The sequence below is a fragment of the Patiria miniata genome, unplaced genomic scaffold (genome assembly GCF_015706575.1).
Source record: "Patiria miniata isolate m_02_andy unplaced genomic scaffold, ASM1570657v1 HiC_scaffold_3, whole genome shotgun sequence".
NCBI lineage: Eukaryota > Metazoa > Echinodermata > Asteroidea > Valvatida > Asterinidae > Patiria > Patiria miniata.
The window spans coordinates 14,100,484-14,115,730 of NW_024037069.1; the positions used below are offsets into that span (position 1 = coordinate 14,100,484).

The following is a 15,247-nucleotide window of genomic DNA, read 5'->3' on the forward strand; positions in this document are numbered from 1 at the left end:
CTATTACATGTATTCATTTAAAATTGTCACCTCGGTCTGCAATTTATTCATGTATTATTTCAGATTTTAATTAAGTGGATTTATACTTCGAAATAACTTATACTTCGCAACTAACTCATTACGTAATATTTTACCAACGTGACCCGGCCCGGTGCATAAATACGTCTTTAAGTAAGCGTCGTTCATCTTCTCCATATACACGTAATTTCAATTCTTCTTCTTAGCGTGTCCAAAAACATCAAATGTACTTCAGCCATTGTTGGACGCATTTTTTGGGCTATATCATTGTAGACTACAATTTCAATTCAATTCAATTCTCATTTGCTCATCATGCCAGCATGAAATTCTATTTATCGGTTTGCACATAATACAATACATTGAATAATTAAAACAGACGGTATACACTCATGTTAAAACATTCAATGTAAAAAATAAGCCTTATTTAATAATAGAAATGTTGGTTAAAATAAAGTTAAACCATTAAAACACACAGAGGGGACGAGGGAGGTGAGCAAGAGAGAACAGGGAGAGATAATAGAATCTGGGAGAAAATATCAAGAAGAAAGGCAAAGACTCGTACACACACAAACAAAGAAGTAATTATGTAACAGTATATAATACGAAAACATTAACGAGTATATGATTACGCATAACACGCACTTCGTGTTTACAAAAACACTCCCGTTTATACAAGATCATCATGGTTATTTTTAGCCCTTAAATGCCCACTTAATGTAGTAAGAAAATATCAAGCTTGTTATAAATGAAAACAATTTCATTTTATCTATAACCATACGAGCTGTAAAATAAGATGTGCTTATAGTCCATCTTCCATACAGTACAATCCTAAAGAGGCGTTACCCCCCCCCCAAGTTGATTTGTCTTTTGTGTAATTCAATTCAGCCAAGGCTGGATTATTTCCAATTTCACTGGCTATGGACATTTCTAAACGAGTTTCGTTTCCAATTTGGCTTCACAACTGGCTTTAGAATCACTAACCCTTCTATATTCAAACTTTACTGAAAAGTATAGACACATATTAAAGTTCTTCATAAAGCAACAAGTTGAGCTATATATGTTTGGCAAAAAGGCCTAGCCCCGAACAAAATAATGTGGGGCTTACCTCATGAGCTTGAAGTTACAGCCTGCAGTAAAGGCAATGTGAACACCTATTCATACCCATCATTTGCAATGCCACCTTTTACATCCTTGTTTCCCCCAGCCTCAACATCACCTGCAACATTACTTTCCATGTTTCCCTCTTCGCCACTTTCCATAGTTTCCATGGGGATCAGATTGCTACCTCGGTCGGTACTTTCACCAATCCCTACCTCTTGGCAAGCTTTCCCGAGGGTCTTCGCTGCTAGCGCTCTCCCATACCCCTCGCTGATAGACCGAGGTCCAAAGTTCACGTAAGTATGTTTAAGTTCCGTAGTTTGGTCGTTAATTTTCTGGTCGTCTTCGCTGCCGGCCTCTGCGTCTGCGTCCCGCCCTGCGCGTTCCACGCGCGCGCGCGGTGGACGGCGCGGACAGATTGGCGGAACACTCGATGAAGAAAAACTGCCAGGTTCGCTTGCAATCAAATCTTCCAATTTTTCTACTATTTGTCCGAAGGTGCAACGCATCTTGGACGAATCCTTCCAGCAATCCTGCATAATTTTCGATCTGGAAAAAATATAAAAACCCCTGTTTTTATTTATAAACTCCATCAGCAACTTTTTTTTTAACAGTGATGACCGTTGTTTTCCCACCAGTAGTTTGGAGGTACACTGTACGTTTTTTTCACTAAAAAGGAGAGAAGTAATTGTCAGACCGAATACAATTTACAAGGAATCTTAAACGCCGGGATTGAACTCGTCACCCTGATCTGATACTGTCTCAGACTTTTCTCGGAAGGAAATGTTATGATGTTAGGACGACGAATTGGTTTTGAATGGTTAAATTATGATGAAAATAAACATTCTTACATCTTTGTAGGGCAAAACTTGGGTGGACTCATCCGCCCACCCTCCTTGAGATACGGGTAGATATCCTTGTTGTTGATGTTAGGATAGGGCTTCTTTCCGCGGGAAAATATTTCCCACAGAAGTACACCGTACGACCACTGCCAGAAGAACAGCACATTCAAAATACATTATTTTTTAATTCGGAGAAAAAAAAGGGTGTTTGTAAACAAACTTTCTCGAGTGGCAAAGATCATTATGACTTAACAAAAAAGGATTTATTAATGAAAGGCCATGCAATATAATTTTGTTTAATGCAATCCTTGGAAACACACCTTTGTGTCCCATTTAACTCTATTCTTCGCTTTTTGTTTTGTCATTTTCAAGGATGTTTTGGTGTCCTTTTGGTTTTTATGCTGATGCGAATTTCCATATTCATGGGATTCAGTGTGATGTCATTTTAGGCAGAAACCTTAATGTTACAACTTCAGCACGAGAAGTTGCCAGGATGTTGGATATTTGTAATTTTTTTCCTGATGATTTATTTTGTTGTTGTGTCATTACACGGTAGTAAGCCGATGAACAAACTTTTCTCACAAATATTTTCAAATAAGCAGATTTTTGGGTTCACAATTTAAACAGAAAACTCCTCAACTGAACAGTGTCTTCCTGAAATGACACCACAGCAACAGCGCCCTCCTTCAAGTTTGTCCAGAAAAGCATTAAATGTTTAAACAAGGGTTAGTACGCTTTTCAATAATTGTATGAAAAAAATCTCAAATATTTTCATACATTAATTTTAAGAGAAGTAGAAAGTTTCACAAAATATGTTCCTAAGAAAATTCCCTTCATGAACCCTCTCATGTATCTTTTCCATGCCAGTTTAAAATAAGATTAAACTAAAAGAAAACATAAAATAATATTTTCCCCTGTAGTGGATCACTGGGCTCCATGCGCGAACTATAGTGAGGGCGCTTTTTGACCATTTTTAAGAGCCCCCGGCCCACAGACATCTGTGCCCCGGCCGTAGACGGAACACACCGCGTGCGCGTACCGCACTGGTTTGCGCACGGTACGAATGTTGCGCGAAGTACATGTACGCACGAAAATTTTTATCCTGACAGGGACATTCCAACCTGGAATGCGTCCACTATTTGGGTTACAAAAATATGTTCAATGGAAAGAGCATTTAAAAAGAAGAATATAAACGTCCACACAGCCGTCCTGTAAAAACTGTGCGTTTTCGTTTTAATCTTGCGAGAACCTTGCGAAAATGGGGGTCACCAATATTTTGTCACTGAAAAATCGAGCCGTTCAGTACTAGTTGTGATCCAGCCGAACAGTGCTTCGCATTTTGCGGACGTGTAAGAAACAACATTTGTGTATTGGTATTGTGAGTGTTATGTTCCACATGTGTAGGGTGCATTGAATATAGACACGATTTGAAAAACGTATGGGCATTCCACCAAATGTCTGTCGCGTCCTTTTCTCGGGAACGGTAAGACATCAGGTTTGTTTCCTTTCAACAATCCAAAACATGAAATGTTCGGGGATTTCAGGTCGTAATGCCCCTTTAATTTGCACAAAGCAATAGCGTCTTCGAGAGAGCGTTGGTCGTCGTCGGCAATGCATTCGAATGTCTCTCCTGGTGACCTACCCAACTCTCCCTTTCTTACCGTTGAGGGAGTACTTGTATATGGAGCCCATATGAAAATGTTTGATTTGAAACTCACCACATCAGTTTTGGAGCTGTACTTCATGCGTTCCATTGACTCTGGTGCCATCCATTTGATGGGTAACTTGGCCTGTTTGTCCCCGCTGGTGTAGTAATTGGACTCGTCCAGATCTCTGGACAAGCCGAAATCCGCTATCTTTGCGACAAGCTTGTCATCGACCCTGCAGAAGAGGATGCGTGAAACATTTAATAGTCATTTGGCGGACACAATAATAGGGCGTCATTATTTTGGTGAAAGGGTAAATTAGGATAAATAAAAGAGTTTACACAAACCAAAAAACACTTTCCTACTGTGCCCACCATAATGATCACAAAAAACTCGTTACATCAGCGTGAAATGTTTATAAAATATAAAATGATGGATTTCCATGGTATCCTCATGCGCAAAAATGGCTTCAAGTTACACAATTCAATATTTGGTTTTGCCCTTCTCGGACGTCGCTGAACTCGGGGCAAATCAAAGTATCGAAGGTAAGATTCACATCAGTTCATCACCACACATCCATATTGAGTTGGGTCCAGCGACTGGGACATGGATTGTGTGGAACCACATATGTGCTGGTAAAAACTGATCATCAATTTGATAGCAACAGATTGTCACCTAATAACTTAATTGAGGAAAACAATGGGGAAAGGACTGTGTTTGCTTCCACCAGCCCAAGAGTCCAGATTCCAAGAAAGATGAACCACTGTTCTGGTGGGCGTCAAGACAGGCGACTAAAATCATGAAGCTGGCGCGTAGAGCCGAAGACAAATCTAAGATTTCAAGTCAGATGCTAATACTCACATGCAGTTTCTGGCCGCCAAATCCCTGTGGACGAACCTCTGCCGACCCAGATATTCCATTCCAAGGGCCACGTGATAAGCGAACTGTATAAGCTGAGAGTTGCTCACCCTCTGCCATCAAAAACACAAAGAAATGTTATGATCTCCAGTAACACCTACGACGTGAAATGTGGGGCCAATCTAGCAAACGAATAAAATTAAAACATTTAACTCTATTAATACTTCATCTGTATTCGATTGGTTAGGATGTCAAATAAAAAAATACAGTCAAATAATTGAGTAAAAAAAGAACCTGCTTTTGCTTCGTTAAGAAAGTCTTGAGATCACCGTTTGCCATGAATGGAATCACGATAAGTGGCTGCTCCTTCGGATCAAAGGTCAATCCCAACAGCCCCAGTACGTTTGGATGATCGAAGGTTTTCATAATTAATCCTTCCTCCAGAAATTTGATGATTTGATAAGGGTCACTTGTATCTGGAAAGAAATAGGAATAATTTCTAAAGATTATGTTAATGAAAGATGACACGTCATTTTTTGTTAAAGTTAATTGTTAATTAGATGACAATAACAATTCAAGCACATCGTGTTGTATATTACAAATACAATTTCAAATATATCAATCAATACCTACCCCAAAATTGGGTTATGGTTATAAACGTCAAACCATCTTAAAACCTTAGATCCAGCTTTTGAAATTTGCTCAAAAGTTAATAAACAAAACTGATTGACTAAATTGATATAAAATGGGCTAGTGGGCCATGATCCTTAAAGGCCTAATCGTTTAACCAGACTTTTGGAAGTGCTAGGACCTATACCTTGTACAGTTTTGACTGCCACTGTGCTCTGCGTGCCGCTAGGGGAGGAATCCTTGAGTACGGCTTGGTAGACTCGGCCAAAAGCACCTGTTAAGAGATAGGAACTTGAAATGATTGAATTTTTTTCAAGTTGTAGTCTCTCCGTTCTGCAATGCTGTGAGGCTTAACCTGGTAGTTCCAGTCGAACCCGAAACATTTTGCTTGGATATGTATTGCCTATTATACCTTTTGTCCAAATACTCCGGTTCCACCCACAATTTTGTGTGCGCAGACCGCACAGTCTTGGTCAGGTTTAATTTCTACAGAACCACCTGTCGTATTTCACTTATCTTGGTTGACTCCGAGCTAGCACCCCTCCATCAATACAGGTTCCTCGATGCACGAGTTTGTCACTGTTTTATCGAAATGTCTTAAATCCACTGAGTAGAACCTTAATGTCGATAATGTAAAGCGCACCAAATAAAATAAGGCACATATACCAGAATGACTGATCACGAAACTCCTACTGGATATAACAACACGGCCTATAATCCTCTTTGCACCTCACTGACCCACTCACTGACTGCCACTTGTAAGCCGGGCAGTGGTATTGTATAGGATTACCCCATAACGGCAACGAATAGTCTTAATCCGGCGAGACCTCCAGTTAATATAACCATTCTGAATCATTTGATAGAATTTTGTGGGCTCTGGGTCCAGCTTTACTAGACTTGCCTGGTCTTATCGTCACCGACACCACGAACTGACAACCTTTGCATCAAATGTGTACAAAAAAAATTAAAAATTCAAATTTTCTTTTTTTTTGCCGATATTAGCAGTTTGTATTATGAAGTTTAACATGACGAAGTTAAAATTGCTGAAATCATCTAAAATAAGCAAATTTTACTAATGAATTTTCAAGAAATTGGTAAATTCTGGTGTTTTTTGTTACCACGAAGTGACACTGCACAGGGTGTCAGTTCGTGAAAACAAAAAATTACGTGTTTTCGGAGAGTGCGCGCATGCGAGAGCGTTAGGGAGTGTCAGTTCGTGAAAACGAAAATTCACGTGTTGTTGGAGAGTGCGCGCACGCATGCGCAGTGTGTGCGCGCACTCTCCCAAAACACGCCAATTTTTGTTTTCACGAACTGACACTCCCTAACGCTATTGCATGCGTGCACTCTCCAAAAACACATACATTTTCGTTTTCACGAACTGACACCCGTCTTAATCATTTAATTGCTAATTAACTAAGTATATTTTCACAATATAACGTTTATAATTGAGTAGTTAAAGCATTTTCACGTTAAGTGATACTAAAACCTCTAAGATAGATAGATTATTTTACTGAGTAAATTCGTGTCAAACCTTTAAAAGCGTTTTTTTTTCTCCGATTTGTATTTCTGCAACGCTGACCACCGGGTGTCAGTTCGCGGTGTCGGTGACGTTATGTAAGGTTTGCGAACTCACCTTGTCCGAGCACTTTTCCCATGCTCAACTGATCGAACCTGATCTTTAAGTCATCGGGAACAATGCTGACGTTCTCGTTCAGGACGATAGCACTCGGTCGTGCCGTTCGTTTTCGACGCTGTGATGCAATTCGGCTGCGTTTCTTTATAGCGGCTGGGGAGAGAAGTTGACTCCGATCCACGGACTCAAAAATGAACTCTGGAAAGTGTGGTATAACAAAAAGAAACCTCGTTTGATATCCCGAGCTTAGGACATGGTTGAAATACGGCAAATTGTGCTCAATGCTCAATATTTATTCACGGACTCAAGTTGCATACCATAAATGGGGTTTTAGATATTATTTGGTTAGGAGATGCGATTTTGTCGGACTTATGACAACCATTCTGTTTCTGATTGTTTTGCAAGAAGATTGACAGAAAACGAGCTCCACGTTAACGCGCCATCAATGACAAATTTAGTGGGCTTGTCCATAGTTTTGAGTCTCTCCTATCGATTTTTGTTTTGGATGAAATCTAAAGGACCAATTCACGGTCCCCTCGCTATAAATCCCATCATATTTAATTTATTTTCCGATTCTGTCCAATTCTAACCCTTTCTATATTTAGACCGTAAAACAACACAATACATGTATATACTAAGACATGGATCTATAGATAATTCGAATAGTGAACACGTACTCTCTTACCACTTGATGTAGGTCATGTCTGAAATACACATTATGATTTATGAGTATAATTATAGTAATTGATGTCCATTATTATAATTGTCCACACTTGCATGCAATCGAAGGATGTACCAAGGGACCTATCAGTTGCTTCTAATACAATATACGCACCGTACTGTCTTACGACATGATGAAGCTACATGTCTGAAATACATTTTGAATTATTTTCATAACTATAATTGCTACAAATATTAAATCTGCACTGACATTTCTTTTTTTGGAATGATGTTATAGTGCCCTGGATATTAGACACACCATATTTGAAACTACATTTTAGGCACAAAATCCTGCTAATCTTTCGTGAGAGGAAGGCTTGTAATATTGCAACCGAATGGATACTACATTATTTGGACCGTTTGGGGTTCTAGGGCCTACTGTTTACATTCCAGTCTGTTTCATGCAGAATTCTACAATGAAACTTTAAAAATCGAAAAATCCAAGTATGTGATTAAACGGTTATAACTTGACACGTGAGAGACTTGTGTCTAGGCTAACCCATTGTGACAAAGCTTTTGCCAATGGTATTCCACAAACTTAAAACATCGCGTACAAGTAGTTTAACCAGCTCAGCAAGTGACATTTTCAGCTGTAAAGTCGTTTTCATTTCCTAGGCTAGACAGCTAATAAACGACCATGCATCGTGCTTCCCCCCCCAAAAAAAAAACAAAAAAAACCCCCAAAAACCCAATATCGACAAATTATAATCTCAAACAACAAAATTCAGTTTCGTTCTATATAAGTGGTTCATTTTTACACAAGTTACATGTTCTCATCCAAAACAACAGTCTGTTAAAAATACCAAGATTCGTTTAAAATACCAAAATTCGAGAAACAACTTATACATAATCGTTATTCCTTTCTCGGCTAAACAAACAATCATCTAGCACATCAATACATTGCAGAGACAAGGCCGTGATTGCTTACAATGTAGTTTATTTTTCACCACACAATATAAGGTGTAGGGTTTCCAATAATGGTGTATAAAGAATTCCAAAGAAAAAGAAAGACCAACCTTTGTAGAGAGCTCTGATCTGCGTTAAAACAAGAAACTCGTTGTAGCTCTTCATCCTGAGTGTCTGTCTGTAATACTTGACCAGCAGGAATATCAATAGGAAGAGTAAGCAGACTGCTGCTGGTGGGAAGATATAAACAGCGAGAACGAAAAGCCAATCCGTTGCCATCTTCACAGCGACGACTGCTTGCTCGAGGCTACCAGCAAAATTCTGAAGTACAATGTGAAAATGATAACAAAAGTGAAAAGCTACTTCAAGTTAATTCCAACACAAGGCAAGTATAAAGCTGGTCACTGAGCGCACAATTCTTGCGCACAAAGTGTTTTCATGCATGCATGTGGCCCGGGTAATCCTATATGATAGCACTGCCCGGCCTCTCCACCAGTCCACAACCAGTCTGATTCATAAGTGACATTCAGAGAATCAGTCCGTAAGATGGGCACAAGGAGGACATTTAGCTGGCTCTCTGGGACCAGCAAAATTTAAAAAGCCACTTCGAGTTAAAAAAAAAACCCAATGCAACGTAAAACTAAAAAAACTACTCTCTAAATGTAATGGTTTTTCACTATTTTACATTTCGAGAGTAATAAGCTGGATAAAAGATAGCTGTTAACCATTCGTCTTATTACCTACTATAGCATGCGCGGATCCCGGGTGGGGGGGGGGGGGGGGGGGGGGGGGGGGGGGGGGGGGGGGGGGGGGGGGGGAGTGCGTGTGTGTGTGTGTGTGTGTGTGCGTGACACCCCCAAAATAATATGCTGGTAATAATATTTGCCTGTGCACGAAAATCGGACAAAGCCAGCTGGGTTACGGGGGTATTTCTACACTATTCTCTTTTAAAGTGTTAATAATCTATTGAAAATATGGTACGCCCCCCCCCCCCCCCCCCACACACACACCCGTTGATTTTACGGCGGCCAAGTGTCCGGAGAAAAATTCCTGTGTACATTTCAACATTGATCTGCTGATGAAACTCCTCCTCTGTAAAAATTCCTGGATCCGCCCCTGTAAAGAAGATAAGTTGTTTCAAAGTCGTGTTACGCAATAAAGGAGGGAAAAACATTTAAATACATAGTAGGGCCTCCAAATGGGCCGTGCAGTTTTGACCTGTACACGGCAACAAACCGTCAACGTCGCATGCGCCTAAACTCGGAGAGTTACACGTACTTGTTCTTCAAAAGGGTTACACTTACCGTGGATGTGTAGCAGGCGCCAGATACAAGCATCAACTTATCCAGGCTGTCACTGGGCAAGCTATAGAAGAAAATACTTTCCAATTTGAGTCATGAAAGAAGCAGGAACATTAATTCCTTCACAGTCCTCATGATGTGCATACTTACAGGAGTGACATTGGAAATGCTAGCCGTCAAATGATACAATTCCACAATGTTTATTTATTTCATCTACTTCCTGGTTCAGGCCATCATTATGCCTACGTGAAGCAATATGCATGAGTGAAGTATTTCCAGCAATACAAAGGTTTTTTTTGTTACACTTCCAGCATTATGCGGAACCTATATGCGATCAGTCATCCTTACAAATGTCAATAATTTGAAAAGGGGATCGGAACTCTAAGGCCAAAAAAATAAAAAAACTCTCCGGTTTCTGGTATGCGCGCGCGTCGCCGTAGCCATGCGCGTCGGCAAAATGAAAACGTTTTTTTTTTAATGAAAGATGATGTCTCAAAACCGCCAAACTCACTGGTTTGACAGGAATCCTGCTGCTGCACAATTTTAACGTGTTTTTGGATGGGGTTATGATCGAGAATCAGCTTTATGTGGCCTCTCTGGACTCCCATATATTTGCACTAAGTTTAGTCGGGCACCATTTGCAGTCATCAGCCGACATTTGAGGCAAAACAAATCAGGTAAAAAAAAAAAAAAGCCGCGTCGCCGCACCACTATTTGGGCAAGCTCCATCATGAGAAACCGGAGACTTTTTTTGGCCTAAGGTGTTTTTCATAACAAGTAATGTTTGACTTTTTGGTTTCATTAAATTTACAAGTATAAAGCAGATCCTGGAGCTTGTTATATCGATTCAAGTAGTGCTCGATCGCCTTCGGGGGTCAGATAGGAATTTTCCAGAGTTTTGTCCTTAATTACAGTAAAAGGTTTTTATCTCTGGTTTTTCGCGGGCTGTGGTGGGAGCGGCGCCAGTGATCCCAACTGTGTATAATTTGAGGAGGAGACCACGGGCAAATGCCTATGTCTAACGAATGAATGAATTTTCGCGTATCTCAGGATCGTGCAAATTTATATAATGATGTTAAGCCAAGACGACCTAGCGGTACCTATATGTATGTGACTAATATTCCATAATTGTTTCGCATAATTTGTGTTTTTGAATGTTATCACAATGTAATTGAATTGATGGAATCAGAAGAACTAACAAGACGTTTGCGAAAGAGTGCGGGTGACTGCTACACTTGCAAGATTAAAACATTGGTTTTCGTGTATGATTTAATTTGTCGGGGCAGAGATGAGATAGCCAATCAATTTATTATTGAATGGCCATGCAATGTAATTTATTTAATGAAATCCTTGGAAACGCTTTTCGTATTGCCATTTTCAAAGATGTTTTGTTGTCTTTTTGGTTCGTTTTGCTAATGCGAATTTCCATATTCATGAGCAAAAGTGTGATGTCATTTTAGGCAGAAACCTCAATGTTACAGCTATTTCAGCATCAAATGTTGTCAGAATTTGGGATATTTTTCTGTTGCAAATGTCCTTTTTTTGGTGATTTGGTGTTTTGTCAGTACATGGAAGTAAGCCGATGAACAAACTTTTCTCACAAATATTTTCAATAAGCACACTTTGGGTTCACAATTTGAACAGAAAACCCCTCAACTGAACAGTGTCTTCCTGAAATGACAGCACAGCAATAGCGCCCTCCTTTGTCCAGAAAAGCATTACATGTTTAAACAAGTGCACTTTTCAATGAATTGGTATATACCTATTTATTCCCAGTAGGTGTCGAGCAGTTCGATAGCTCACTCAGTTGGTAGGGTCGTGATGTTGTACCGTCGAAGAATCCTCCCGGTGTGGGTACGAGTCACCGTTTTGTGCCCGAATTTTTGTTTTCTTTTCTCATTTAAGGCTTTTGAGGATTTTTAAAAAAGGGAAATAAAGTCCGAATTTCATTACAGTCGAATTCATTTTTTTTTTGTAATTTTATATTTTCTTCTCTTTTTTTTATTTTTAAGAGAAGTAAAGTCCAAAACGCCATAGCGTACACTTCATGCGGATGTCGTTTGGGGAAAATATTCGCAGACGTCGCGCTAAGTACGCACCGTGTATCCTTAAAGGGATATTACGACCTGGAATGCACCCAATTGGGCTACAAAATAAATACAATGGAAAGAGCATTTAAAAGTAGAATATAAACGTCCACCCAGCTATCCTTTAAGAACATGTGCATTTTTTGTTTTAATCTTGCGAGAACCGTGCGAGAACGAATTTCGGGGTCTCTTTTATTATGTCCCAAAAATCGAGTCGTTCAGTGCTATGTGATCCATTTTTCGGACGTGTAAGAAATAAACATTTGTGTATTGGCATTGTGAGTATTATGTATACCACACACACACACGCACAACGTGAAGGTGCATTTAATATAGACACGATTTGAAAAACGTATGGGCATTCCACCAAATGTCTGTCGCGTCCTTTTCTCGGGAACGGTAAGACATAAAGTTTGTTTCCTTTCAACAATCCAAAACATGACATTTTCGGGGATTTCAGGTCGTAATGCCCCTTTAATTTGTACAAAGCAATAGCGTCTTCGAGAGAGCGTCAGGCGTCGTCGACAATGCATTCGAATGCAACCTCGTCCCCAGTGCTTACTTTATTTCCAACCACGCTTCCAATAGTTAGCCCTGGATAGAAAACTTTCTTCCTGTATCGATGCCGCAATTGGCTAGTAATTGATTTTTATCGTGCACTTGGTGTTGTTATTCACAACGTGCAGTACGTGTTTTCGCGATCATTCGTCCACGCCTTCTCGAAAATACTCATTTCCTTTCCAATTTGTTCATATTAATATGAAATGTGATACTGCATGTTGTCTCGATAAGATCGTAACAATTTAATTAAATAAATCGTGTTTTCGTAACTCACGCCATGCTCGCGCTGCGACGAATTGACTCTGTTTTTATCCAAGACCCCGCATACAAGAACAAACGCTAATGTAACGCACATGCAGGCACCATACTATTCCTCATTTGCATACGTGTTCAAATATCTTGCACATGCAAATGATCCAATACCAGGGTGAGAGAGCTGTTAGTGATGGGCGCGTACTGCTCAACACCCTGGGGACGAGGTTGATTCGAATGTCTCTGGACAAGCCGAAATCCGCTATCTTTGCGACAAGCTTGTCATCGACCCTTAATACAAGGAGATTTATTTGGCGTTATAATTCTTGCGTTTCTTACTAAAATATAGTGGAGTTTTGGCACACTTTGTGAAAATTATGCCGGGCGATGTTAACGAGTGATGAAAACGGTGTAAATATATAACATGACACCTCTTGCGGTCTCATATTAAAATATTGTAACGCAAATGAGCGAGATTTCCTGTGGGGCGAGCGCGAGCAGGCGCGAGCAAGCGACCATTGTCTAACTATAGAGGGCGCTAATGCGCTACTGCGCTAGTTGCACACATTCAGCGCGCGAGCAGCAGTGCGTGTTCAGACATCGTCGGGAACGGACTTGCGGAGTGCTGAGCTCAGGTATTGGAGGCTACAGTGGCGCTACCTCAATTCGAGCGTGGGCCACTGTTAAGAATACTTGAGTGGGACTGCGGTGGGATGCCGATAAGGAAACTAGGGATTAGTTTCTGGTCCGTGTACTAGGGGAAGGGAGTTAACTTACCTTTGGAAACCCTAGGGGGAGGCACTCGTAGCCTCCAGAGGCTACAACGGGAGGATCCAAACTAGGAGGCGCATCATCATTATTTCCTTGCCCCATTTACTCTTGTCCTGTGTCATGTCTGTCCCCGAGGAGGTTTACTGAGGCTCCAGTTATTAGCCCTGTGCATTAGGCGGTACATTTCCGCTCAACAGGCCTACTCCACCGGTCTTAGGTCTCTTGAAGGAGGTACCACACCTGCTGGGTGACCACCGGGGGAACAAATCGTCCGGGGTAACTTGGTAAATCCGCTACAAAATTTATATAATATTGGATGGAGTTGAGGGGGATACAAGAATATATTGCACTCGCTATGACAATATTGCACTCGTCTTCGACTCGTGCAATAATGTCATAGCTTGTGCAATATATTCTTGTATCCCCCGAAAAAAAGCTATCCAAAATTAGTATTATTATTTATATAAGGCTGAAGACTTAATGAAAACAAAATTAATGTGGCTTACCTGACTGAATATTTTCAAAATCAATTAATTTTTTTATTTTTCCTTTGAGTTTATGAAAAACTCTTTTATTCAATGTCAAAATCAATAATTCCAAGAGAGCAAACATGCAAAATAAAATATGAAACATGGTAAATTTTGACTTTGAGTAGATAATTTAAACAAAATGAATCATACTGAAGTAAAAAAGAAAAATAATAACCCAAACTTCCCAAGTTAGTTCAAATATTCAAAATTACAGGGGTGGATGAGTTCACGTTTCAACAATCAAAGTTTAGAAATGATTCCACTGTTAAATAATAATAATAATAATTAACACTTATATAGCGCCCGGATCCATAATATGCTCTTAGGCGCTGTACACATTAAAAAGATTTAAAAAAAAATTACAGCATAAATATGTTTAAAAATGTGAACATGTAGATCAATACATACAATTACATTACAAGTCCAGTGAGGAAAAATTAGCTAGTAAAAAAAAAAAAAAAAAAAAACATACTTTTTCTTTTAGCATTTAGCCATCAAAAAACCGGGTTTTTTTGTTGTTGTTGTTGTTGTTTTTTTTTTTTTTTTCTGTTCAAAGGTTAAAAGTGAAATTTCTAATTTCTTCAGTGCAAAACTCAACTTGAACAAAGCAAAATTAATTTGGCTTACCTAAGTGAACATTTTCAAATAATTCAATTTTATTTTGTTCTGATGAAGCACCATAAGTTTCCACTTTAGTTCTAAAATAAAAAAAAATGGAAGTGGTTCAAGAGTTCAACAGTCAAAGTTCAGAAATGTATTCTCAACTCAAAGGTTAAAATTGCAATTTCTATTTTCTTCGGTGCAAAACTCACAGGACCACTTTACAGTTTGAACAGTTAGTTAGGTGTTGGGCTTTAGCCCAAAACCTATTGTTTTTGCTAGGGTTTTTAGTTTTTTTCTTCTTCTATACACATTCCTTCTCCAGAACTGTGTGTCAAAATGAAAACATATATGAACTTCAATTGTCAATACATGAATGCACAACCTACCGCAGATGATGCACAACCTACCGCAGATGTGCTTTTTTGCAATTACGTAATCATGACGTCATCACGGATCACGTGACGTCACTTCAAAGTTTAATAAATTTAATCTTTGAAATTCCATATAAAATCAACCGTGAGAGACCGGAACCTGCAATTTGCGGGAATCGACATGGTAATACATGATCTTCATTTTATTTTGTGCGCGTAAAATCAAGTGACCCTTCCTTCCGGTCGAAACCGGAAGTGCCTAATAATTTGAAAGTGGAAAAAGATATGAACTTGCTTTAAACGATTGAAGTGTCTGCCTGGATTGACCTTTCAAAAAAAATAATGGGTGACGCCATGAAGTGTTGGAGCGCCCTCTAGCGGCAGGTTAAAAAACGTTAAAAACGCATTTTCACTTGA

General features: G+C 39.5%; 1 protein-coding gene across 1 annotated transcript; it reads right to left on the reverse strand.

Moving 5' to 3' along the window:
* Positions 1 to 1,004: 1,004 nt before the first annotated feature.
* Positions 1,005 to 8,667, reverse strand: LOC119737096 (hepatocyte growth factor receptor-like). Its single transcript, XM_038211187.1, has 8 exons — positions 8,465 to 8,667; positions 6,729 to 6,926; positions 5,280 to 5,366; positions 4,757 to 4,938; positions 4,466 to 4,575; positions 3,677 to 3,839; positions 1,968 to 2,104; positions 1,005 to 1,665 (listed from the first exon to the last, which is right to left on the reverse strand). The coding sequence occupies exons 1-8, from the start codon at positions 8,631 to 8,633 to the stop codon at positions 1,170 to 1,172; spliced, it is 1,542 nt and encodes a 513-aa protein (XP_038067115.1). The 5' UTR covers positions 8,634 to 8,667; the 3' UTR covers positions 1,005 to 1,169.
* Between the last annotated feature and the right edge of the window lie 6,580 nt (positions 8,668 to 15,247).